Here is a 27,174-nt window from a genome sequence, read left to right on the forward strand (position 1 = left end):
AAAAGGCCGCATTTAAAAAAAAAGAGCCGCTGGACTCGCACTTACCTTCACCCACGATGGCTCGGTGAACTCCAGTGCATTCTGATGCTCTTCAGTGCAGCAGCGACACCTGGTGGACGTCGGAGGAACTACCTAAGTGAATCCCGGCCCGCAGAGAACGCGCGCCGCTGGATCGCGAGTGGACCGGGTAAGTAAATCTGCCCCATTGTGTCAGCCGTTGTTTTCACAGCCCCATTCAGCTCTATGGGAGGATAGAGCCACAACATGACCAAGAATAGGACCTTCTGTGAGTTTTTTCTCACACCCAGTAGACTCAGACACGGTGCAGAGGAATCCTCAGCTGTGTGTATGAGCCCATAGAAATACATGGAGCCGTGACTTGCCCGCAAAAAATTCTACCATATCACCTGAGAAAACAACAATGGGGAGCTTGAGGCTTGAGATGGTGAAATATACGTCCCCTTTGTGCTATTTTTAATGTAAAACCCCTATTTCATGAAAACATTTTTATCATTTGTGTTTTGTCCAGTGGTTCCAGGCTTGGTCATATACACCATCACGACGTCCGCATGGCAGAACATCATATTGGAACTCTACGGCACAAGCAAGGCATTTGTAGTCTAAAGTGGTCACCATCGGAGAAGAACCTGGCCAGTGGATCATGTGATGGGCTTCTCAACATCTGGCCCTATGATCCCGGATCCACCCAGATTAGCAGCCCGCTACAGAACATGGTGCACCAGTCAGCTGTCAGGGTGAGATATGCCGATTACACTAAGCAGTGTGGTGTCTTATTGGTTAGCATTACAGCCTTGCAGCGCTGGGTCCTGGGTTCAAGTCCCAGTGTCAACATCTGCAAAGAGTTTGTATGTTCTCTCTGTGTTTGCGTGGGTTTCCTCCAGGTCCTCCGGTTTCCTCCCACAATCCAAAACATACTGGTAGGTTGATTAGATTGTGAGCCCCAGGGGGACAAGGACCGATTTGGCGAGCTCTGTGCAGCGCTGCGTAATCTGTGTGTGCAATATAGATAAAGGAATTATTATTATTATAACCAGATAGCACCAGATACAGTTCTTTACTGAATCATACACCTCTGAAAAACTTAAAACCATAGCAGTAACAGGTGATAAGTCAACACCTACTTTACATAATAAAGAGGTTATAAAATATATTTTCTAGCATGCTCTCTTTCATTTTCAGCAGTGTAATGTTTACAGGATGGGAGGGGAACATTACCTCAGAGCCAGCACTCTATAGCAACCAGCACCATGGTTCCTGTGTCATTGTAAAGATAAGAATTCCAAGTTTCATTATTTCATTATTTTTTGTAGGCAATTAACAGGCAACATTTAAAATAAAATGGTAAATACTAGAAAGGATATATCATATCAGCTGGTGACTGGTTTTATTTAAGTTATTGCTGATAAATTTGATCTGTCTCTCCCAGGCTATGAACTGGTGTCCCTGGCTCTCGGACACTCTTGCCGTAGGAGGTGGAATGAGTGATGGCCACATCCGTATTTGGGATACATGTAACGGAAAACTCACAAACTCAATCAACACAAACTCCCAGGTAAATGAGTCTTTTGGGAATTTTGTACTACTATACCTAAAAAGCAGATTCCTAATATATTATAGGATTCTTATAATTATTTCTGTGGCGATTGAAGGGTTGGCCACAAGTACATATAGTAATGAAGGAATGGCCCCCCTAACAAGTTGGAAGTTCGCTGTCACGTAACCTACAGCTCCGCCGGGCAGAAGATGAAAATTTCCCAGGGTTAGTAACATATGGGTGACCCTATTAGGATATTGTATTTACTTCTTATTTGTGTCCAACCATTTTATCCATTCCAGTGCCACCAGATCCTGCTTGGGTGGCTTCCTGCAGTCTGTCTGCTGACCGTCACCCACAGACACACCGGGTCTGCTCTACTACACACGGTGGAACTGATGCCCCCACAATAACCACATAACTTTAATAATTTAATATTCATCCGAAGTTAGTTTCCCATTGTGGAATGTAATATAGATTTTTAGATGGAAAAAACCATGTCAAATCTTGAATCAAAAATCGATTCCAGGGTATGATTCCAGGGTATGGGCATAACTCTCCAAGAAGACACATTGGGGGTCATTTATTAAGGGCCCGATTCGCGTTTTCCCGACGTGTTACCCGAATATTTCCGTTTTGCGCCGCTTGTACTTAAATTGCCCCGGGATTTTGGCGCACGCGATCGGATTGTGGCGCATCGGCGCTGGCATGCGCGCGACGGAAATCGGGGGGCGTGGCCGAACGAAAACCCGACGTATTCGGAAAAACCGCCGCATTTAAAAACCGAAAATGTGTCGCATAAGGACCGCTTACCTTCACTTGGTCCGAGGTGGTGAATTCCGGCGCGATGAGTTTACTTTCAGCGCAGCAGCGCCACCTGGTGGACGGCGGAAGAACTACCTTATTAAATCCCGGCCGGACCCGAATCCAGAGCGGAGAAGCCGCCGCTGGAACGCGAATGGACCGGGTAAGTAAATTTGCCCCATTATGATCCATTTAGTTCTATGAGCTGACAAGACAGATTAAAGAGAACCCGTCAGGCAAAATTACTTCCCTAAACTAAATATATTTTCATAAAGTGCCTTTGGAGAGCATTGCCTCTATCCCTCAATTGCCCCTCTACATCCCTGTAAACTTAAGCAATGAGGTCCTAAAGCTGTATGCAAATGACCTGTGAAATGTCCAATTAGTCATTAGCATATTCAAGCTGTCCAGCTTATTCATGAGTGGGAGGCACAGCCACACCCCCAGTGCATGACTGACAGCCTGTATAATGATGTGAGGCTGTATAATGATGTGAGGCTGTATAATGATGTGCTTCTTGGTGCTGGCGGCCACACCCCCTGCTGCCTGTGTGTGTAGGAGAGATACAACAGCTCCAGGCTGCAGCCATGTTATAGCAGAACATGTCAGGTACTTGTGTAGCTGATGTCTGTGTCTCTGTGTATTAGGAGGATGCAGCATGTCAGAAGATGCAGCACACACACTAACAATGCTTTATTATACATTACACACAGACCTGAGCAGGGGGAGGAGAGGGGAGGGGGAACAGGGGTGACATCACTGTCTCTGACCATGTGACCAGCCTCATTTACATAATAAAGAAAAGATGATTTTGCAATGATTAATGTATGAATTGATTAGATAAAGGCTGTGATGGAATCCTTGTGAGCTGCTCCAAAAGGTAGTGGTGACAGAATTGGTGACAGAGACCTGACGACAGGTGTCCTTTAAAGATGAGATGATGAGATCCATGAGATGCATAATACACACAATGGGGGTCATTTATTAAGGGCCCGATTCGCGTTTTCCCGACGTGTTACCCGAATATTTCCGTTTTGCGCCGCTTGTACTTAAATTGCCCCGGGATTTTGGCGCACGCGATCGGATTGTGGCGCATCGGCGCTGGCATGCGCGCGACGGAAATCGGGGGGCGTGGCCGAACGAAAACCCGACGTATTCGGAAAAACCGCCGCATTTAAAAACCGAAAATGTGTCGCATAAGGACCGCTTACCTTCACTTGGTCCGAGGTGGTGAATTCCGGCGCGATGAGTTTACTTTCAGCGCAGCAGCGCCACCTGGTGGACGGCGGAAGAACTACCTTATTAAATCCCGGCCGGACCCGAATCCAGAGCGGAGAAGCCGCCGCTGGAACGCGAATGGACCGGGTAAGTAAATTTGCCCCAATGACACAGTCAACTCTCCTACATCTCTGCTATTCCACAACACACTAGATCTGCTGTGCCTTCCTCTCCAGATAAAGAACTTATCTTTCTGTAGCTTTACACTCCTCACACTGCTGCCTGCAGGAAGTCAATGTCTGTGTGTCAGTGTGAGCTCATCCTTGACTGCAATAGGAAGGGCTAGAGGCAGAGAGAATATCTCAACTTCACTGCCTTGAGACAGAAAAGCTAGATGGCTTCCCCAACCCTAAGTCAGAAGTTACAGGGTCGTGTCTAGGGGCAACTGAAATTGTGTACAGCAGGACTGATAGAGACAGATTGGACTCATATCTGTGAAATGCTGTATTTGTGTTAATAACAGTGAATTAGAGAATGTGTTATTTTGTTATCCTTAGTACATTTAAGAAACTTGTCTTTGTGGGAAAACCCCTTTAAGTGTCTTTCACTTGTATATTTTCAACATTTTCTTTGATCAGATCTGCTCCATGCTTTGGCTGCCAGACACTGAAGAGATTATCACTGGTCATGGATCTCCAAGGAACCAAATGACCATTTGGCAATACCCATCATTAGTAAAAGTGACTGATGCTCATGGTGAGTAGGACATAAGATAAGAACTTGATGGTTGGGTGGTATTTTGTAATGATGGCCTCACTGAATAGGTCATGAATATGTTTGCAGTGCGAGGGTGGACAACCAGGCCCCATGGTGGCTCAGTGGTGTTTGCAGTAAGCGTGCACAGAGACCCGGGGACAAGCCCTCATTAAGCTCTTTATACGGAAAAATAAAAAAGTTATTGATTTTTAAAGGAGGGGAACAAATTTGCTTCATCACTTGTTAATAGAATAACATCAGCATTTCCTCTCGATGGCCATATGCCAACCTTGTATCCCATTATCACAATGTATGCAGCTTACTAATGGTTCTATTATACAAATAACAGAATTATGAGATGGGGACAGCCCGGTCTCACAGTCCTAGAGACATGATACTAGATTTTATCACGTGCGCCAGCTGCTCTATTCATCTTCATGGCACTGAGTAAATCCCTCAGGTATTTCGGTCAGCGACATAGAGATGAATAGAGCAACCGGCGCTTGCGCAGCCGGCATCACAAGCATCTTCATGGGGGTCTCATCATTGAGACAACCCACTGATCAGCAGGTTAGGCCTGGGGATAGGGCCTAACTTGCTATGACTGGAGAATCCCTTTAAGAATAAGAATCTCCCTGTGTCTCATTAATGAATGTGTAATGGAAATTTCAGATAATTTTTTGGGGGAGTATTGTGAACATTTTTCTAATATACTTCATTAAGAAATTCTGTGTAGTTTGTAAAGAAACAGACTTCAATGTGCCCCTCAGTTACAACCTTACTTCTTCGAGCTGTGAGCGTTAACCCTTTCTGTTCTCTGCATGGCTGCAGTATGCTATGAGCATTAAACATCGAGCTGAAAGTGAAGGGGTTAATCTCTCCATCTCCGAGCTGGGACACACAGGGAGATTAGAATTGAGCTCATGCAGCCTCCATAGACACACACTGTACAGGCTGGAATATGCATCTCTATGGGAGGGACTAGCTTGATTTTTCTCTATACAAACTAAGGCTGCATTCACACGTCGGCGCCGGGGAGAGGAGGAGGGGGTGAGCCCTGCTCACCCTCGCCCCTCTCCTTAGGAATATATGGCGCACTGCGCCGTATTCAGGGGAAATATAGGATATGTCCCATCTTTCTCCGGGCTACGTAATGGTACGGTGCCATACATGTGTAGCACCGAACCGCTCCATATGGCGCCGTGCACCTATTGCCAGCTATGGGGGACATATAAACGCCGCATGACCGTATATACGCTCCCCATACGTGTGTGTGAATATAGCTTAAGTGGAATTTTTTAATTAAAAATATGATAAAAATGTACAGCACATCCCCTCAACACACAGTGGGGATCATTTACTAAGGGCACGATTCGCGTTTTCCCGACGGGTTACCCGGATATTTCTGATTTGCGCCGATTTTTCCTGAATTGCCCCGGGATTTTGGCGCACGCGATCGGATTGTGGCGCATCGGCGCCGCCATGCACGCAACGGAAATCGGGGGGCGTGGCCAAACGAAAACCCGACGGATTCGGAAAAAACGCCGCATTTAAAAAAAAAAAGTGTCGCTGGACACCTGGTGGACGTCGGAGGAACTGCCTTAGTGAATTGCCGGAAGACCCCAATCGACCGCAGAGAACGCGCCGCTGGATCGCAAATGGACCGGGTAAGTAAATCTGCCTCAATATAACAAATTAATCTCAAATGACGGTTATGCTTTATTAATTTCAAGAATTATTTTGAGATTTTATGAGGTTTGTCAATCTTTAATCTATTGTACTTACAGAATGATGATTTCTTATCAGTAACAATGGTGTTGTCACCCAACATTCAATGTTGTAAATGGTCTAGTAGATGAGAGTCAACATTATCTCCCTATAAATCTGATAGTAGTATTGTGGACAAATCGTATCAGAGACATGGCAGAAATCATCAGTATGAGGTGGACATTGTAGTATGTATATTTATTAATATAACATATTTATATACATAGGTATTGGCATGAGATGACTTGACCCAATGTAGTGTTACATTGTGTATTTACAGGGCACAGAGGAAGAGTCCTGCATCTTGCTTTAAGTCCGGATTACAAGAGAATCTTTTCTGCAGCGGCCAATGACACATCTTTTATTTGGAAATCCAGCAAATAGAGACGGATATCACAAAACTAGGGAATGTATATTGTTTTTAGGCCAATATACTTGTAGGTTTGTAAAGAAAGCTATAATAATAGTAAAATAGTCCAGTGCTTAACTGGCTTTAGAAAGCAATCCTTGCCATTGATGTCCTGGTGTTTCTTGAGATCAAGAATTTGAGGCTAAACTTCTACCGATACAGAGCATTTACATGTTCATTCTACCCACAAACCATAAGAATTCGTCAGTAGGTAAAGGTGACTGGCTCCAAAGATAGATGAAAAACACATTGGGGGCAAACTTTGGTGCACCATAAGATAAATTTATGATTGTCAGAAACAGGAGCCGAACTGCAGTGTTAGCAATGAGGCCCACAGTGTCAGGGGCCTCCGACATCTGAGCTGACACTCTAAAGAATGGACGATGTGCACCATTATATACATATGCTGCACATTGTACAGCATAATGGGGCAGATTTACTTACCCGGTCCATACGCGATCCAGCGGCGCGTTCTGTGTGGAGGATTCGGGTCTTCCGGCGATTCACTCTTCAAGGCAGTTCCTCCGACGTCCACCAGGTGTCGCTGTTGCGCTGAAGTTCATCGGAATGCACTGAACTTCACCAAAAACCCGGGGCAATTCAGGGAAAATCTGCGCAAAACGGAAAAATTCAGGTAACCCGCCGTAAAAACACGATTCGGGCCCTTAGTAAATGACCCCCAATATGTATATAACACTGCACATCTTTCAAAGTATACAGCATGACAGCATGAATATAGATCTCAGATAAAAAATCCGGTGGATAGAGAGGGGACAGCATAATAACAGGACTAGGGATCTCTCATCTCTAGTTCCTTCCATGTACTTCCGCCATGTGGTCAGCGGCTACTGGGACAGACATGTGTAAGTCTATAAATGTATAGATCAGTGCATAAATGCATGTAAGTGTATAGAAGTTGGTAACTTATATTTGTTTGTGTAATTATTTGCCAAAAAATGCCAGGAAACTAAAAGTGCAGGAAAAGTGTCAAGATTTAAGAGCCATGCTCAACTTGAAGTATCGGAAAAGAAGCTACTTTGTTGGCGTTGGCATATCATAAAGTTGGCACACAAGGTGCAGCAAAAAAGAAAAAGAAAAACATGGCCACCAAAAAAACTGGTGCAATCAGTAGAACAGCAAATGCAACCCATTGTCTGCTGCAGGATTGTTGCTTCCATTAAAAAAAAAAAAAAAAGATTAGATCCCTGGCCTCAGTTTTGGATACCCTAGCACAGCCATGAAGCTTAGAAGGGCCACTTAAAGGAAACCTAACATTTGATTTGATGCATTATGAAGCAAACATACCTTGAGACTGCTGTAGCTATACTGATGCAGGATCATATCTTGGTTAATCCCTGAGCTGAGTGGTTTTTCTGAAAAAACAATTATAACTTTCAGGACCTTGGGAAAGCTGGGTCAGGCTGGCTGCCTAGATAAACACCTTACACCCAGAGCTCGTAATTACACATGGAGGTTAGTCAAAACATGACTAATCAACATGAGCTGAATCACTCATACACAGCAGCTGGGGGATGGTGCAGCAATTGATTATTCTGTATTTAGACACAACCCAGGGATTACATCATCCTGTGGTGCAGTGAATAACTCACTATGCTAGGAGAAGCGCTGAACCAGCCATAGAAATGACAGAGGTGCATTATCATAATTTTATATCTGTTTTATTAGCAAAACCACTCAGCACAGGAATTAACCAAGATATGATCCTGCATCAGTGCAACTACAGTAGTCTCAAGGTATGTTTGCTTCATAATGCAGCACATAAAATGGTAGGTTTCCTTTAAGGAAAAGTCTTCTGCTGTTCAGACTTCTCAAGAGCATATTGGGTATACAGCAATATTTATTTTCTGCAGTTGCATTCTGTTTGGGCTGATAAAATTACTTGTAGCATAATGTTTCTACAAGGCTAGTTGTTGGAAAACTATTCTATGTTATTTATTTACTGTATGTTTACTAATTTATTTAACATTTTATTTTGAAGGAACTTTCTGTATAATACAGAAAAAAATTATAAACTGTCTGTAATATTGATTGAAAAAAACTATAAACTGTCAGTGATATTTATTGTATTGCTTTTAAAAGTTACGAACTTTTACAACTTTTTGTATGTGATTTTTGTACTTATGTTGTGTTGTACAGACCTTTTGATTGTAATATGTGGTAGCATGCAATGATATTCCCCAGATACCTTTTGCATCATTTTGAGGCACTCTCCTGAGAATGGTTTACATGCCTCCTGCCAGAACCAATTATTCTTGTCCGATTATGTTGAACAGAGTTCACCATCTTTTTCGTGGTGCACCTTTAATGTAGGGTGTGCGACATAATTTGCAACTTACGGTGTTTGATCTGAATCAGTTGGACCGTCCAACGCCATGCCCCCTAATGTGTTTCACATGGAAGCAGCGCAGCTCCACCGTACAACGGTCATGTGTGACAAAATCACTTCTTAATTACCTGTGCAAGACATTTTAGCCATGAAGAACGTGAACAGTCCAACTAAATTGCATTGCAAAGCCCACTGTGGAAATCAGGACCTTCTGCCTTGCTCTCCTACTATTCAGTCTTCTCACAACCATCTCCAGGACTTCTCCAATGCTTTGCCCATACTCCGGAATAATCTTCTAATATCGTATTTTTCGGATTATAAGGCGCACCATCAATAAATACCTGCTTCGGATTTTCTGTGCGCCTTATAGTCTGAAAATTACGGTAATTGTCAGACTGTCCCAGCATAACCTGAAAACTCATCAGTTTACAATTGACTACATCCTACAATAACCCCACTGCTCTGCTCCCTCACCTCGAGTCTCCATTAACACCCCCATATAGATTGTGAGCCCTAACGGGCAGGGTCCTTCTTCTACTCGAGCCAGTCTTATCGAACATGCAGCACCATGGAATGAATGGCGCTCTATAAATAAATAATAAAAATAACAATAAAATACATAAAATACTTTTTATTCCAGTTATAGGACCATCTTCTGGAAGATTTTTTTTTCTGAAGATTCTTTTGTTGCCACATTATATTCTGCTTTAGGAAATAAAACTTTACTTGAATGAAGACCAATCGATCACTACAAAATGCAATGTATGCAAATTATTCTATTGCCGCTAGTAACGCTTTAGTTATATGCATTGATCGTGTTGTTTATCCAAATGATGTATTCCTTAGTCAGACGGGTGAAGATTGAGGCATCATTAGGACGTCCACATACAGTTTCTCCAAAGGAAGTTACTCCTCTATAAATACCATTGCATAGTAATGGCCCACCAGAGTCTCCCTGTAAAAGAAGTCATAGAATTGACTGTAAATATGGTTATTTCTCTGAAATTATTGTTTCTTTGAATGTCTAGGTACAGGATACCAGAAACCCCAAATGTGAACAAGATATAGGTAGGATAGTCGCTTATCTAGGACTTACTCGCCTCCATTTCTTTTTTTTTTTATTCACAAATAAATACTGCCTGCATCAGAGTTGGTGAAGGCATCACCAGAAAATTACTTATTTATAGAGGTTTTCTGTACAGCGGTTTCTCATTTACATCACAGACATGATTACAATACACCTCTATAGAATCATCATCATTACATCACTACTGACTATAGATGATGTCACAGCTCATCTCCTCCCCCTCCTTGTACAATGACCTCTATATAGATAACACTGACCCATCATTACATCACTACTGACAATAGATGATGTCACAGCTTATCTCCTCCCCCTCCCTGCACAATGACCTTTATATAGATAACACTGACCCATCATTACATCGCAACTGACAATAGATGATGTCACAGCTTATCTCCTCCCCCTCCCTGTACAATGACCTCTATATAGATAACACTGACCTGTCATTACATCACTACTGACAATATATGATGTCACAGCTTATCTCCTCCCCCTCCCTGTACAATGACCTCTATATAGATATCACTGACCCATCATTACATCACTACTGACAATAGATGATGTCACAGCTTATCTCCTCCCCCTCCCTGTACAATGACTTCTATATAGATAATACTGACCCATCATTACATCACTACTGACAATAGATGATGTCACAGCTTATCTCCTCCTCCTCCCTGTACAATGACCTCTATATAGATAACACTGACCCATCATTACATCACTACTGACAATAGATGATGTCACAGCTTATCTCCTCCCCCTCCATGTACAATGTCCTCTATTTAGATAATACTGACCCATCATTACATCACTACTGACAATAGATGATGTCACAGCTTATCTCCTCCTCCCTGTACAATGACCTCTATATAGTTCATACTGACCAATTATTACATCACTACTCTATTCTTTGCTCCCTCTCTTATTAGGAACATGTCTCTGCTCCTTCTCCCCTTTCATTGGTCGCCATTTTTTTGCTCCCCTTCCTGATTATTGTGCCCCCCTCTCTGCTCCCCTTCTTATTGTGCCCCCCCTCTGCTACCCTTCTTATTGTGCCCCTTTCTGCTCCCCTTCCTTATGCCTCCCCTGCTGCTCCTCTTCCTTATGCCCCCTCTCGGCTCCTCTTCTTATTGTGCCTTCCCTCTCTGCTCCCCTTCTTATTTCTCCCCCCTCTGCTTCACATCTTTTTGTGGCTCCCTCTCTGATCCCCTTCTTATTGTGCACCTTCTTACTATGCCTCTTGTCTCCTCCCCCTTTAATTATTCAATCTTCTGAAAATTTTGGCCCTCTGTCCTCCATGCTCACTTGTATTGCGGCCTCTCTCCCCTCCCGGTTATTAAACAGAAAAATAACCTTGCTCACCTTTCCAATGTTCCCATGAATTCCTGCTTCCTCCTCTCCCGGGGCTCCAAAATTGCGAAGCAGAGGGTCTGACTGTAACTCCTCCCCTTTGTTGGCTCCTCCTCAACATCTCAGGGCCCCAGGGAGTGGAAGCAGGACTATGGGAGATCAATGGAAAGGTGTGTAAAGTTTTTTTTTTAATAGGAGGCAGCAGGAGCTGATCCCACCTCCTGGTCTTGGCATTGCACCTCTAGTGTGTCTGGGCGGAGACCAGGAGACAGGACAATGTGGGACAGTACGGGACATTCTCCCTACCACCCAGGATGGCAAGACAGCACCCAAAATTTGGGCCTGTCCCACCCAATCCGGAACGGATGAGAGCTATGCCGGATGAAACAATAGGAATTACTCAACTTCCCCTAAACATATTAGTACACATAGAGGAGGACGCTGATGCAGACCTGACAGTATCTGTATAAAACCCCTTACAGAACTTGGAAATCCAAAAATTGGCATTTTACTCATGATGCCAGAAGTACTATTTTATAATAGGATTTTCAGTAAAGTCTATTTGCATAATAGGTTACAAATATGGAAAAAAGAATTTTTATCTCAAGTTATTATCGATAGTTGAGACTTCAAATAAAATTATACTCAAATTTTTAGAACAAAATCGACAGTCAGAGCTGACACTTACTGTACACGTGTCTTGTCCCTTTGGCCCCACAATGGTACATGTCACATTATTGGTTACTTCTGCTCGGTTACTCCAGTGTTTCTGACATTTGTCTCTGCTAAGGATGGTGAGATTCACTTCTTTTAGAGAATCAGATGAGTCGTCTTTTTCAGTCAGTCCCCAACCAGCTGTTTCACAAACTGTACCGGCCTCTAGGTCATCAAATTTGTCTGGTAGCGGGAGCAGCTGAATGGTTTTCCCAATCCTTGCTGTACCTCTCAACTGAAATGGAAATTACATGTTATAAATGCCAAAAATAGTGAGGCCCAAGGGACCTGCAAAAACATTACAAAGAGCAGGGGTCAGGAACCTTTTTGGCTGAGAGAGCCCTAAGTGCCATATATTAAAATATAATTCTGCGAGAGCCGTACAATATGTTTATACAGTATATAGCCATCCTGTCTCCCAGTATATAGCCAGCCAGCCCCCCAGTATATAGCCAGCCAGCCTCCCAGTATATAGCCGGCCAGACTACCAGTATATAGCCGGCAAGCCTCCCAGTATATACCTAGCCAGTCTCCCAGGATATAGCCAGCCAGCCCCCCAATATATAGCCAGCCAGCCTCCAAGTATATAGCAGGGCAGACTCCGAGTATATAGCCGGCAAGCCTCCCAGTATATACCTAGCCAGTCTCCCAGTATATAGCTAGCCAACCCTCCCAGTATATAGCCAGCCAGCCCCCCAGTATATAGCCAGCCAGCCTCCCAGTATATAGCCAGCCAGCCTCCCAGTATATAGCCAGCCTCCCAGTATATAGCCCGCCAGCCTCCCAGTAAATAGCCAGACAGCTCCCCCAGTACACAACCTTTATATAGCCTGACCCCAATATACAGCCAGCCCCCCCCCAGTATATTGCCAGCCCACCTAGTATATAGCCAGCCACCCCTCCCCCAGTATATAGCCAGCATGCTTTCCCAGTATATAGCCAGCATGCCCCTCCCCAGTATATAGCCAGCCAGCTATATGTCTCAGTGACAATACAATTTTCTAAATGTTTTGCTCTAATGGGAACATGGTTTACCAATAAAGCTTCATTACAGACACCTTACAGCTGATTATTCCAGCCTGGGAGTAAAGTAACATCCAGGGAGCTTCACTGGAGGTCACAGAGGGCAGAGGGGTCCCTCTGTAACTAGGGGTCGTCTGTAAGTCAGGTGTCCTTAAGTAGGGGACTGCCTGTACGTAGGTTATTGTTTACTAATCACATCCCAAAACAACATACAACTACAATTTACATGGCAATGCTTGATATTCAGTAAAAATCTACATGGACTGTTCTTACCCTTATTAGTCGAAGATCATTTTTCAAAGTTTTATGGTTGTATTGTGGATGATGAATAGATCTGGAAATGAAAAACTTCTGAACCCCCTTTTCATATTTTTCCCTTGAATGAACCCCTAGATAAATAGTTGCTGAACTTCCAATCCTGGAAATGAATAAGAATATTCATTACTACAAAATATAGATAATTAATAGATTATTAGTCCGGGTATTTCACCCATATCCCATACAAAAATCCCTTTGAGATCCTCCAAATACCCTGTGGTAAAGATCACAATACTGATGGCCTATTGTAGTACAGGCAGTCCCCTACTTACAGACGATCCCTAGTTACAGACGAACCCCACTGCCCACTGTGACCTCTGGTGAAGCTCTCTGGACGCTTTACTATAGTCCCAGGCTGCAATGATCAGCTGTAAGGAGTCTGTAATGAAGCTTTATTGATAATCCTTGGTCCAATTACAGCAAAAAATTGAATTTGAAACTCCAGTTGTCACTGGGCCCAAAAAAATGTGTCTAGAACTACAATTATAAAATATACAGTTTCGACTTACATACAAATTCAACTTAAAGGAAGCCTACCACTTGAAGTGGCAGGTTTAAGAAGAAAACACCGAGCACCAGCTCAGGGTGAGCTGGTGCCGGAGCTTATTTTTGTTAGTGTTTTAAACTGCTGTATCGCGGTTTAAAACACTTTTTAAACTTTATAGCCGGCGCAGGGAGGTACGCGCTCGGCGCTTACCATGCGCGCGACTCTCCTTCGCTTCCTATGTAGCCGAGCGCGTACCTCCCTGCGCCGGCTATAAAGTTTAAAAAGTGTTTTAAACCGCGATACAGCAGTTTAAAACACTAACAAAAATAAGCTCTGGCACCAGCTCACCCTGAGCTGGTGCTCGGTGTTTTCTTCTTAAACCTGCCACTTCAAGTGGTAGGTTTCCTTTAAGAACAAACCTATGGAACCCATCTTGTACCTAACCCGGGGACTGCCTGTATAGGTGGTCCATATTAGACATGTGGGGGTCCGAATTTGGAGACCTACCGATAAGCTGTTTGAAGGGGCCTTGTTTTAGTGATTGTTGAGGGTCTCAGCATCTAGACCTCCACCAATCCAGAGAAGCTCTTTGATTGTGGGTGACATACAAAACAGGGAAATTTAAAAAAGTAATGATAAATATAAATAACATGGTCTTGTAAGTAACATGCCCTGAATCATATGCATATCTTTCTTGAGAGATGCATATATTATGCAAATTAGCAATTTGATGCACCATGGGCGTGGCCTTACTTGCCCGATTAAACACCTCCCCTTAGATTGACAGCTCTGCCTGAGAAAGTGGGCAAGAAACAGTGCACCCATCCCCGTGGCCATGCCCATGAGGAACCAAAATGCAAAGAATACGAAGATTTTTCTACATACAGGCCACATATTTTCTTTATGGGGCTCATTTACTAAGGGTCCGAATGCCGCACTTTCATTTCACGAATATTTCCGTTTTGCGCCGAATTGCCTCGGGATTTTGGAGCACGCGATCGGATTTTGTGCACTGGGACGGCTTCCATGCGACAGAAATCAGGACAAACCACGGAATTTAACCCCTTAAGGACGGAGGGTTTTTCGGCTCATTTCTCGCTCTCCAACTTCAAAAATCCATAACTTTTTCATTTTTCCGTGTACAGACCTGTGTGAGGGCTTATTTTGTGCATAACAAATTTTACTTTCCCGTAATGTTATTTATTTTAACATGCCGTGTACTGCGAAGCTGAAAAAAAATTCCAAATGTGGAAAAATTGAAAAAAAACACGTCACGTTCTTGTGGGCTCAGTTTTTACGACTTTCACTCTTCGCTCCAAATAACACGCCTACTTTATTCTTTGGTTCGGTGCGATCGCGGTGATACCAAATTTATATAGGTTTTATTGTGTTTTAATACATTTTCAAAAATTAAACGAATGTGTACAAAAAAGAAAAAAATTTTTTTGCCATCTTCTGACGCTAATAACTTTTTCATACTTTGGCGCACGGAAATGTGTGAGGTGTCATTTTTTGCGAAATGAAGCGACGTTTTCATTGCTACCATTTTGAGGTCTGTGCGACATTTTGATCATTGTAACGAATCTGCAGCTGCCAGATAGCCACCGACTAGCACCGACCGCGGTTATTAGCGGTGGGGGTTTTATGCATTATGCAAAAACCCCCACCTTTGTATGAAGAGGACTCAGCCCGTGAGCCCTCTTCATACATCCCTTATACCTCTGCGCCGTAGAGCTACGGCGCAGAGCATTAAGGGGTTAAAAAAGGATTTGTGTGTGCATGTGTGTGCAAGATCAAGCACTCACATGCTCCAGGAAGAAGCAGGTGAACTCCGGCGATCCTCGGAGCAGTGACACATGCAGGAACTCGGGCACACGATCTTAGTGAATCGCGCTGGACTTGAATCCTCGTCGGACAACGCACCGCGGGATCGCGACGGGACCAGGTAACTTAATCTGCCCCTATGTGTATAGGATGGAAGATATTACATATAGAGCTACTTACTTTTGGCAATGCCCTGCAGTCAGTATCCATCTTGGTGTTATTAAACTTCCTCCACAAATCACTTCTTCTATTTCTGTATCAAATACTATCAGAGCCATGTAGGGCCTGGAGTGGGGAACAGCTTCATTGCCATCTATGATTTTCAGTCTTTTACCTGGGAATGAGGAAAGTGCTTTATATTATGTCACAAAGATAGAAATTCCCATCACAGATGTGTAGTGATGCGGCAGGACTTACTTTGATATTTGGCAAAATCATCAGTGATTCTTCCTGCAGGGGCACAAGAACTTACACACCACGATAAGGATCAAGAATTGAAATGGGTCTCACTGATATTTTTCTTTTTACTACGGAGCTGTATATTTGTTACATTATTACTGTACTTTGATATCATGAGGTACATTATGTGGCGTAAAATCTGATGTGATTGATTGATTTACTGTGATATCACTGTGTATAATTCCTCTACTGTCACACAATGGGGCACATTTACGTTCTTTCATGTGCAAACTGCTTGTACATTTATATAAGAAGTGTCCGCACCACATTTGTGTCACACATGGCCCCTTTGTGTCATGGCTGCACTATACCCAATGCAATACAAAATGCTGCATTGATGAGGGTGTTCTGGAGCGGACTGTGCGCCACAATTACCATGTAAAATCCGACAGAAATGTGTAGCACAAAATAAAGTTGGTGCACTCTGTCCGAGATTCATAAAGAACGTGCGCCACAATTCCTGATTCAGGCGCCCCCTGCACATTACACAGGCAAATTGCACATAGTACAGACAGCACTGTTCTTAGTAAATGTGCCCCTGTGTTGGATGACACAGACAACATCACCAGCACTGTCTTTGTACACTTCATAAAGGGGAACTGTAACCCCGAAACGCGTTGTGTTTCTAGACCTTTAATAAACCTATTTGTATAACACACTCTGAGTGCGCCATCTGGTTGAATCACAAGCATAATTCCACTTGTCCCAACTGAGACACATGTAATTGGTAAAGAGTACCACAGGTTTTGCATGTAACATCCAACCATTTGCATGGATTACATGGAAGTTAACGATTAAAAGATACAATAAGTGACACCCTATAATTACAGATCACATAAGAGAGTCCCTAAAACAAATATAAGCCATAAACCTTAATGAAGAGTATTGACCAGAGCTCATAGACCAGACTATGACACTTTGTAGACCAGACCTCAATCTATGGAAACTCAGTTGTCACACCATCTACTCCCCTTTCCTGTGCTACCTTTCATTTCCAAATATCCGATCCAAAATGCAAATGGACAATTGGTACCCAACAGTTGGGCACATATTCCCCCCATCATGTCACCTGGAATAGATGAACTACAGGAGATAGATAAAGCTATGGCTCCTCACCTTCAGAGAGCAGCAGATACGCTGCAGAGACGAGCAGGACGAGGAGGCGTCTCATGGCTGGTGAATTCATGTTATTGTATCTGTGAGTCTTTATAAAACCCTTATGTCCTCCACGATTTCATCTTATCTGCATAATATAGCATTTAACCCCACGGAAAAAGGACACCACGCCCCACACATGATTAAGTAATCAGTACCATCAGTGCGGAGTCTGTCAGTATTACTTCATATTAACTATTACAGATCTGACAGTTTGTGGTTTCATTACTAAGAGGATATTCACCATTTAAGATATAGAAAGCTTCTTTTTACAATGACAGGATCGTCTTTTCGCACTAAATATAGTCAATATTTCCTTTTCATATTTAATACAGTATTATTTAGGGATATGTAGACAGGAAAAAAGTTATAGAGGAGGCTTCCATTTTCAGAAACCCTAAACTACTAGCTCAGTAAAGACATAGCAAATCCATGCCATTACCTTGTTTGCCCATTAACTGAGCATTGTGTAATAGTTAAAGGGGTAATCTCCTTTTGGGAAATTAATGTTATTGTTTGCATGATGAAAAATTGTACAATTTTCCAATATACTTTCTGTATCAATTCCTCATGGTTTGCTAGATCTCTGCTTGCTGTCATTATATAGAAAGCTCCTATGTTTACTTCCAGTGGTCAGAAGTCTGATCATGATCACACAGGTGCAGGGCTCGTTAGTATCATAGAGCAGTGGTGGCGAACCTATGGCACGGGTGCCGGAGGTGGCACCCGGAGCCCTTTCTGCGGGCACTCAGACCATCACCCCAGGACAGAGTTCACCAAACACTGACTCTTCCTGCAGTCCCAGGCAACTTAAGAGATGCTGTTCTCAGCGTTATTTTAAAGTGACACTTCATTGGCTGTTTTGAACTGTGGGAACTGTGAGAAGGTTTTGACAGAAGTGCATTATCTTTGGAGGTCATCCTGCTGGACCCACCATTCTTCCTGTACAGAGAGACCCCAGAGAGAAGCTACAATGAGAGTCTGAAATTCTTCTTTCAACTGTATTAGTGACCTCAGGGGGCCAACACGATTGAAAGATGTGGAGGAACAGGTAGCAATAAATTACTGCTTAAAGTTCCATTCTGGCACTTCACAATAAATAAGTGGATTTTGGTTGTAGTTTGGGCACTCGGTCTCTAAAAGGTTCGCCATCGCTGTCATAGAGATCTAGAAAACCGTGAGGAATTGATACAGAAAGTATAGTGGAAAATTGAATAACTTTTCATCAGACAAATGAAAACATTTATTTGCTGAAATGAGAACACCCCTTTAATTTTTCCTCTGGGGAAATAAAACCATTAGTGTTAATCAGTATGGCAACTTGTTATCGCGTTATTGTTGAGGGATACATTTTTGGCAAAAAATGGACTCTTCAAAGAGAAATATTTTATGACACTTTACGGCTACTTCTGTGAATTGTTCCTACCTAAAATTTGAGCAATTTAAAAAAAATTATTTGTTTTCACAAATGTATAGCTCTTGTCATGTAGAACAGCTCTGCTTATTATCTTGATAACCTTTGTCCAGGACATTTCTTTGCAATCCTCCTTAGTTTAGCCTATTCCTGCAGTAGCTGTTTCCTCTGGCTGCGCTGCTTATCCCTGTGACATGGTATTTTGCTTATACAAAGGATACAGATACAGTTTCAAAAAGGGGAGAGACTACTGCTCCCTCTGCAGGGATATGGAGGTCACGGGTTACTCTGTGTGTAGCTAGCAGGAGAGCTGTGTGTATGCAGATCTGTGGATGCAGAAGTCTCTTACACAGAATAGTGAGGTAAAAGGTCTCCCCTGTTTCCTATCAGTCCCTCCATCCCAGTCTGTGATTCTGCAGAACTTTCTCTGTTGTTCTCTGCACCTCAAGCTGTGTCATACACTCCTCTGCCACAATCTTTCACCACCTTCTCCTCTCCGGACACCTTCTACACAGCAGGGAAGCTGTTAACCCTTAGTGCTCACAGAATATACACTTCATGTAACAGTGTCATTGCTTTTTACTGCTTATTACACACTCCATGCTCCTCTATGTGATGAAAGCTGCCAAGCTAGTCACTATACAGTGCTGCATGTATAATATTCAGTGGATTTACTTATAGGAATTCTACTGGATTTATTGCTAAATTTAACAAGAGAAGGTATCATGGGAAACTGTGGGTAACCTAAATTTGACTTTGCTTCAGGGCAAAGGCAGAAAGAGGTTAGTCTCTGCCCACTACACAGCTGCTGAGGAAGAAGAAAATGCCATAAGGCTACATTTACACGAACGTATGGGGGGCGTATATTAGGCCAACGTATATATGCCGTAAATATGCCCCCCATAGAGGGAAATGGGTGCACGGCGCCATACCGTTCCGTATCTGGGAGAAAGATAGGACATGTCATACATCCCTATGAAGAGGGGCGCCGCCGTGTGCCCACCATGCTATGGTACGGTGGGAACACTGTTATGTGAATTTAGCCTAACTCTGAAAAGCGCAATATTGAAATCTTTCTGTTTGTTCTCAAAAAGGGAATTTGGTAAAAATCATGAAATCAGAGTTACAGTCATATGAAGACTCTGCTACTGCCTCTAGTAATGGTAGATGCAAGGTTGACCTATCAAACATCTGGGGAAGAGATTGTTTCCGCAAGATAGTGTTGGTGACTCAAGGCATCGACTATAACTTAGCAGTAGATTTTTTTACAGCCAGGATTGACCAATTGACCAAGAAGTACGCTGTTTACTAAACCAGTGCATAACTAATGGAGTCTGAAAGAACTCTTACGCCAGTATATCGAGACTGTACAGCAATGTGGCTCAGTAATAGGCTTTATCTGGCCCTATGACACTGCATTTCCTGTTCTTCAAAATGGGAACTAGTAGTAGAGATCAGTAGGGTCAACAGTAAGCATTGAAAGAGAAGCCTAACAGACCACCAGGGCAGATGGGGAGCCTAGAGAAGGCCTTTTGGAGAAATAGTACAGTTGATATCAAAACTGTCTCGTAACCCGGTATATTGAAAATCAAAGATATAATAGTTCATTGCAAACCAAAGGTTGTAAGTACTAAAACCAAACCCACTAGACTGTCCCTACCTAGTTACTCGAAACCACCCTAGGCCATGGCCAATAACTGTGCAACAGTGATAATAACTGACTGGCAGAATAATAACTGACACAGGAAAAATAAGAGTAAGAGTCAGTCAGTATGTCTCCATGGACTTCCACACCTCTCCATTTTCCATGCAGTAATGCTGTGATTTCATGCAATCAGATATATGCATGGTATACAGTTTGCTAATGTTAGGAGGCTTAAGGACTCCAGATGACGTCACCTTGGTCACATGACATTAATGCTGAATGCTGGGAAAGCATGGGGAGAAGATGCTGGATTCTGCCCGAGGAGGCTACGCACTTTCCACTCGCAATAATTATCCCTGGATACCGGAGAAAATTAAAAAGTTGATTATATAGGGATCTGAGGAAAACAGTTTTTAGCTAAAAGAAGGGTGTCAGTCCATAGAAAATGCAATGGTGTGTTGAGGTGGAGAGAGATTGTGCTAGAATTTAGGTACAACTCTAAATGGCGCCTCATACAGGTACCATCAGGTGCTGCCTTCCGGATAAATCTTCGTCTCAGTAGCCACACTGGACAGGAACACAATTGGAGAAGGGCAAAAGGGAACGTCTGGTGCACACAGGTAGTAAGGAGTGAATCTTGTATTTGTAGGTAAAATTAACCCTTTTTTCAGGTGGATAAAGGCTGAAGTTTGGGTCAAATGGGATGTATGTGCAAAAACGATGTTTTGTTCTGGGCATACACCCCCCCAAACGTATGTCTCTATTCACTTGAAAAATGGGCTCTTTGTGACCCTACAACGCATAGTTACTTAATAGGACTCTATAGGAACCTGTTACTAGCTGTACTTGTGAAAAAATGTGGTGACAGGTTCCCTTTAAGATACATTTGCTCCAATATTCTCACAGGATGGGCGGACCTATATCCTACATCTACATGCGGTGGAAACTGAAACTGCATGAATGTTTTACCTATCATCATATCTTACCATAGAAAAATATATACTGTAAGTACCTGTTTTTTTTATCTTATTGATGTTTTATATAATAATAACAACTTAAAGGGGTGTTCCCATTTCAGCAACTATTTTTATTCAGCAAAGTTATACAAAGTTATACAATTCTCCAATATACTTTCTGTACCAATTCCTCATGGTTTTCTAGATCTCTGCTTGCTGTCGTTCTATAGAAAGATTCTAAGTTTACTCCCAGTGGACAGAAATCTGACCACAGTCACACAGGTGCATGGCTGAGAGTAATCAGAGCTGTGCGATATAACGAGCCGTGCACCTGTGTGACCATGGTCAGATGTTTGTCTGCTGGATGTAAACTTATAAAAGTCCAGCAGAAGACAAGGTAGGTATATAAAAGTCCAGCAGAAGACAAGGCAGGGCTATAAAAGTCCAGCAGAAGACAAGGCAGGGCTATAAAAGTCCAGCAGAAGACAAGGCAGGGCTATAAAAGTCCAGCAGAAGACAAGGTAGGGCTATAAAAGTCCAGCAGAAGACAAGGTAGGGCTATAAAAGTCCAGCAGAAGACAAGGTAGGGCTATAAAAGTCCAGCAGAAGACAAGGTAGGACTATGAAAGACCAGCAGAAGACAAGGCAGGGCTATAAAAGTCCAGCAGTACACAAGGTAGGGCTGTAGAAGTCCAGCAGAAGACAAGGTAGGACTATAAAAGTCCAGTAGAAGACAACCCAATATGGGGCCTCCAGTTATCACTGGTCGCTGTTGCTATACAGAGGCTCAGCCGTGATGTTGGTATGAGGTGCGCAATGTCTATATAACTTCAGTGCTGAGCCTTTCTATACCAACAGAGACCAGCAGTATTGGAAGTATCTATGCTGGGCCAGTCTACACACAATTTTGCATTATAACATTTGGTAGTCTTATTTAGTAGTCGTTTTTTTAAAAAAAAACTTTCTTTCAATGCAAAACTATGGTACAGTAATTACTTGTCACAGTCACGGTACTTGTCTCATATATGGAAATTCTTGCTATTTATGACCTCAATCTTCTGTGTGATCTCAAATTTTGATAACCATCTAACTGAATTTTTCTTGTTTCTGAATTTGCACATTGTGGTACGGTTCTTGCTATCACGCCTGCCCACAGATTAAGGATTAACGAACAGTCAGAGAACTAGCTTCTCCTTTAACATATATTAAACAGGGCTGAAAAGGTCCTAAATACCACACGCTATATAGCAATTTTTCTAACTTGTTAGTCAATGGGGGACATGTTTCACTCCTATTGCTTCCTTTTCCTTTTTTTTGTGCAACTTTTTGCAGTTTGCAACTTTTTAGCCGCAGAATCAAGCAGCGTACCAAAGTTATCCGCCTCAAGGATGTAATGCAGTGGCCGTATTTATCTTTGTAGCTCAGATGTTTGTGCAACTTGTGCGACTTTTGGGCTTGGAATTGTCCCATTCTTGCGCCTAAGAATGGCACAAAATGGCACAAAACAGAGCAGACCCAGACTTGCTTTTGGCAAACTACTATTTGGGACTAAAAAGTCTCACACTGCAAAAAGTCGCAAAAGTGAGACTAAACAAGCAACTCATCACATGTATCACATAGAGGAAAAACTTAAGATACATTGCAATGATTAAGTAGGCAGACTCCAGGAAACTTAAAAACGTGGAAGCAGAAAAACTCTGATACATGTGCCCCAGTGAGCATTACTCTGATAACACTAACTGTTTGGGTTTTTTATTATATTAAAGGACATCATGCTCGTTTCTTTAAGCACCAATCGGGACAGTTTTAAAGAAACAGCATATTTGCTGCTAAAACAACTTTTAAAAAATATGTAGATGAGCGGGAGGCACTCAGGACTATGTTGCCTGAGCACCTCTCGGCAATGCCAGATTTTAATGTATGCACACCCCCATATGGTAACAGTACCTCCTGCTCCGGAGCCCCGCTCTCTCCACGTCCCAACCCTCTGACGACACTGGCCGGCTCCTAACTCCCAGGGCCTGAGGTACAGCATGGGTTGTGCATACATTACAATCCGGCAACATCAGCCTGAGCACCTCCGGCTCATTGTCATATTTGTAAAAGTGATTTTAGCAGCAAATACGCTAATTCTGTATGTATTAAAAACTGTTCCGCTTAGTGCATAAAGAAACGAGCATGGTGGCCAGAGCAGGGGCAAGAAAAACAATGTTACTCACTTTGCTTTGGCTCCCCGCTCACACCATGCGACACTCTCTGTTCGGTTGATGTTGCCCTCTTGGTTAGTAGTGACCCCCAACATATTCGACCCAGACCTGAATATATAAATGAAATCCATGTATACTAGACATCTAGGACTATTACATTTCGATTTGTATAGTTAATAATCTTCCTACCACAACCACACACCTAAAAAATCAAGTACAACAAAAAAAATAATAAAAAGCAGGCAAATAAGGCCATAAAGATAATATAAATGGAGCAAGGCAAACAAACTTTACTGGATGTATAAATATTAAAAATGATGAAAAACACACCCTCCCCCAGTAATAATATGCATCTAATGGTCCAGTACATGTAATATACTAATATACTAATGTACTAATATAATACTATAGTAAATCCTATATAAATTAAGTTGACGCATGATATTGCAGGGGGCAGGCGGAGAGGTGAGCCGGCTTGTTATAGCTGACTCTATGAAATAAATTGAGGTGTGTTTTTATTTGTTTTTAATGTTTATACTTCCAATAAAGATAACTTTCCATCCTGCATTGTATTATCATTATGGTCCAATTTGCACAGCTGCTGTTTTTTATGTTGCCCTACAGAACCAGATGCAGCCCTAGAACCAGGATATGTCCACCGCTAGCCCCTGACCATGTGCATCAGCCGTTCTCTTTCATGGAGTGTGCTACATGCATAAGGAGAGATGTCATCAATGTCGATTTTTTGCCACTGATTGGATGAACACCGATGAACAAATAGGGGAATAATATCATAGCAGGGATCCATTTCAAGACTCAGAAATCAGAGCTGTTGTCATAACATTTGGCACCAAGCCAGACGCCCAGCTACAGGCTATGGCTCTCAAAGTCTATCATGGTGTATACGTAGACCAATGTGGCAAAGGAGGCTGTAGTTTTCTCATGTAATTTAGCTAATGCAATTGCAAAAGGAGATGAAAACAGTAGATTTTGATTATTTCTGATCCTGTGGGTATTCAGTGTTACAGAATATTTCTCAGAGAACCATTTCTAAGCTCAATGATTGCATGTTAGGGCACATACTGTATACACACGAGTAAAAGCCGAGGTATCTAATTTTATCACCAAAAACTGGGTAAACCTTTTGACTTGAGTTTAAGCTTAGGATGGAAAATGCATTGATCACAGCCTCCCCAGTATATAGCCAGCCCCCAGTAGAATATAGCCAGCCAGACCCCCGTAGTATATAGCCAACCCCCTGTGGTATATAGCAAGCCCCCTGTAGTATATTTGTGGGCCAATAATTCACAGGCAACATATGTCCTTGGGGGAGTAAATCTGGGAGAGTCTCTCGCTGAGAAGAACCTGGGGGTACTAGTAGATCATAAATTGTTATATAGAATTGTTTACCATAAATCTCTGCATAATCCAATCCCTTCCCTTTCTTGGTTGAACTTGATGAACATGTGTCTTTTGCAACCATATAAACTGATATTATGATATAGCCACCCCCAGTAGTATATAGCCAGACAGCCCCCTGTAGTATATTGCCAGCCCCCTGTAGTATATTGCCAGCCCCATGTAGTATATAGCCAGCCCCATGTAGTATATAGCCAGCCCCATGTAGTATATAGCCAGCCAGCCAGACCAGTGTAGTATATAGCCTGCCAGCCCCCAGTATGGCCAGCACATGAAAAATTAAACTGAAATACTCACCATTCCAACACCACGGGCAGCTCCTCTTTTTTCTTCATGTGCGACAGCTCCGTGCGCAAGGCCTGACTGGCACACAACTGTGATGTCAGCATCACATCATCACGGTTTGAAGTAAGAAGAGGAGCTGCCTGGGCCGTCGGAATGGTGAGTATACAGTTTATTTTTTATATACCTGAGTATAAGCCGAGTGGGGAATTTTTAGCACAAAAATTGTGCTGAAAAACTTGGTCTATACTTGAGTATATACAGTAAGTTGTGTGTATTTCATACTCACACTCGATAATGAATATATCAAGATGTTTTGAATATTTTGGGTGGTTTGCCACTTTAGCTCCTCCTGTCTTTTACCTCATCAGCCAGAGATTCCTGACATTCTGCCCATAAGCAATTGCCCTGCCAGGGCCCTATGATAGTATTCAAGTGAAAGTGATAGATCACATGACCCTCCATCCTCGGCCATTTTATGTACAGGAATGTCTGGCTGAAAAGGTAAGAAAAAGTAGGCTTCACTTTACACATCAAGAAAACAGGCACTGATACTTAGATTGGACCTATGTTTGGTGCTTCCGGCGCAATGGTTCAATGTCAGGACCCCACCATACCCAACAAAATTAGCAGGATGACCTGTGGTAAAAATTTTAGCAGACAATGTAGAATAATGCAAATGAAATGTAAACTTATCAATGAGTTCCCACTCTTTTCCAGTCTGAGTCATAATAGTCAGTTAGCGCCAGTCACATGGTAATGAAACACAGGCCACAACATCAGAAAAGTATCCAGAGAAGAAAAAAGCATAGAAATATATCCGGTCTGTTGTCTGCCGTCCTTAGATTACAGTTCATTATCTCAAATCAGAGAAGTCTGTGAGGGCGGTATCTGGACAATTGTTATATCAGTAAAAAATCATCACATTTACTTAAAGGGCATCTACCACCAGGATCAAAGATTATAAACCAAGCACACTTACATGCTGGTGTGTGCCTTCTCTGTGAGGATCGGCTATTATTTTAGCTCCTTATGCCCTTGTATTTACAAACAAAGGCTTTAAAAATCATGCAAATGAGCCTGAGATGCTCCAGGCTCAATTAACAGCTATGGAGCTGGAGCCCCACAGGCTTGCATAATTTTTAAAGCTTTTTTTAGTAAAAACAAGGGCATAAAAAGCTAAAAGAAGAGTGAATCCTACCAGAAGGGGCACACACTAGCATGTAGGTGTGCTTGGTTTACAATCCTTCATCTTGGTGGTAGATTTCCTTTAAGTCAACTAAATCTTTAATTTTCTTCAGACTTCAAGTTAAAGACTTGAAGAGAAATACTAAAACCAATAAGATCAATTACTTGGAGCTTTAAACCATTAGGTTCACTGGCGGTAGATGATCAGTACTCACCTCCCAGTATTGTCCCCTTGTGCTGGAAGCTTAATGTGTTCTTGTGCAAGCTCTTTAGGCAGTGCCAGATAAAACAATGTTTGATCAGGGGCGTGAATTTATTAAATCCAGGTGGAGTCTCAGTTTAAGGCTACATTCACACATATGTATGGGGGAGGCATAAACGGCCGATATACGTCCTCCATACACATGTATGGGCTCACGTCACCGTACAGGAGCAGTACGGTGCAGGACATGTGTGGCACCGTACCGCTCCGTAGCCCGGAAAAAGATAGGACATGTCCTATCTTTTCCCGTATTACGGCCCCGTGCACTATATGTTCCTATGGAGAGGGGCGGGGGTGAGCAGCGCTCACCTCCTCCTCCTTTCCCCGCGTGCCCGCCATGCTACGGTATGGCGGGCAACGGCAGTGTGCATGTAGCCTAACTTGAATATTATGAAAAAGTAATTTTCAAAAAAATGCATCCGTTTAAGCTCAGAACCACAAGCACAGGGGGACAAGAAGGGGAGCGGCGTAGAGGCAAGCGGATTTGATTCAGGTTCAGTGTTCGACTGTCGATCCAGATGTATTGCC

General features: G+C 42.7%; 2 protein-coding genes across 5 annotated transcripts in view; one reads left to right on the top strand and one right to left on the bottom strand.

Annotated features, from left to right (window-relative positions):
* CDC20B (cell division cycle 20B) overlaps positions 1-6,774 on the top strand; it is a 36,127-nt gene extending 29,353 nt beyond the window's left edge. For 2 of the 4 annotated variants that reach the window (XM_072136135.1, XM_072136125.1), the window contains exons 9-12: positions 530-755; positions 1,448-1,573; positions 4,216-4,333; positions 6,381-6,774. In XM_072136135.1, coding sequence (XP_071992236.1) covers positions 530-755; positions 1,448-1,573; positions 4,216-4,333; positions 6,381-6,484 — 574 coding nt within the window. In that variant the 3' untranslated portion in view covers positions 6,485-6,774. Of the gene's footprint in view, positions 1-529; positions 756-1,200; positions 1,363-1,447; positions 1,574-4,215; positions 4,334-6,380 lie in introns of those variants that run through there. The other 2 variants (XR_011853177.1, XM_072136143.1) reach the window with 2 other exon arrangements.
* Positions 6,775-9,471: 2,697 nt separating this feature from the next.
* On the bottom strand, positions 9,472-17,377 carry LOC140066711 (granzyme A-like). Its single transcript, XM_072113865.1, has 5 exons — positions 17,235-17,377; positions 15,840-15,993; positions 13,304-13,448; positions 11,982-12,242; positions 9,472-9,811 (listed from the first exon to the last, which is right to left on the bottom strand). Exons 1-5 carry the CDS (start codon positions 17,302-17,304, stop codon positions 9,653-9,655), a joined length of 789 nt encoding a protein of 262 aa, XP_071969966.1. The 5' UTR covers positions 17,305-17,377; the 3' UTR covers positions 9,472-9,652.
* Positions 17,378-27,174: the final 9,797 nt, after the last annotated feature.

Source organism: Engystomops pustulosus, chromosome 1 (genome assembly GCF_040894005.1).
Source record: "Engystomops pustulosus chromosome 1, aEngPut4.maternal, whole genome shotgun sequence".
Classification (NCBI taxonomy): Eukaryota; Metazoa; Chordata; class Amphibia; order Anura; family Leptodactylidae; genus Engystomops; species Engystomops pustulosus.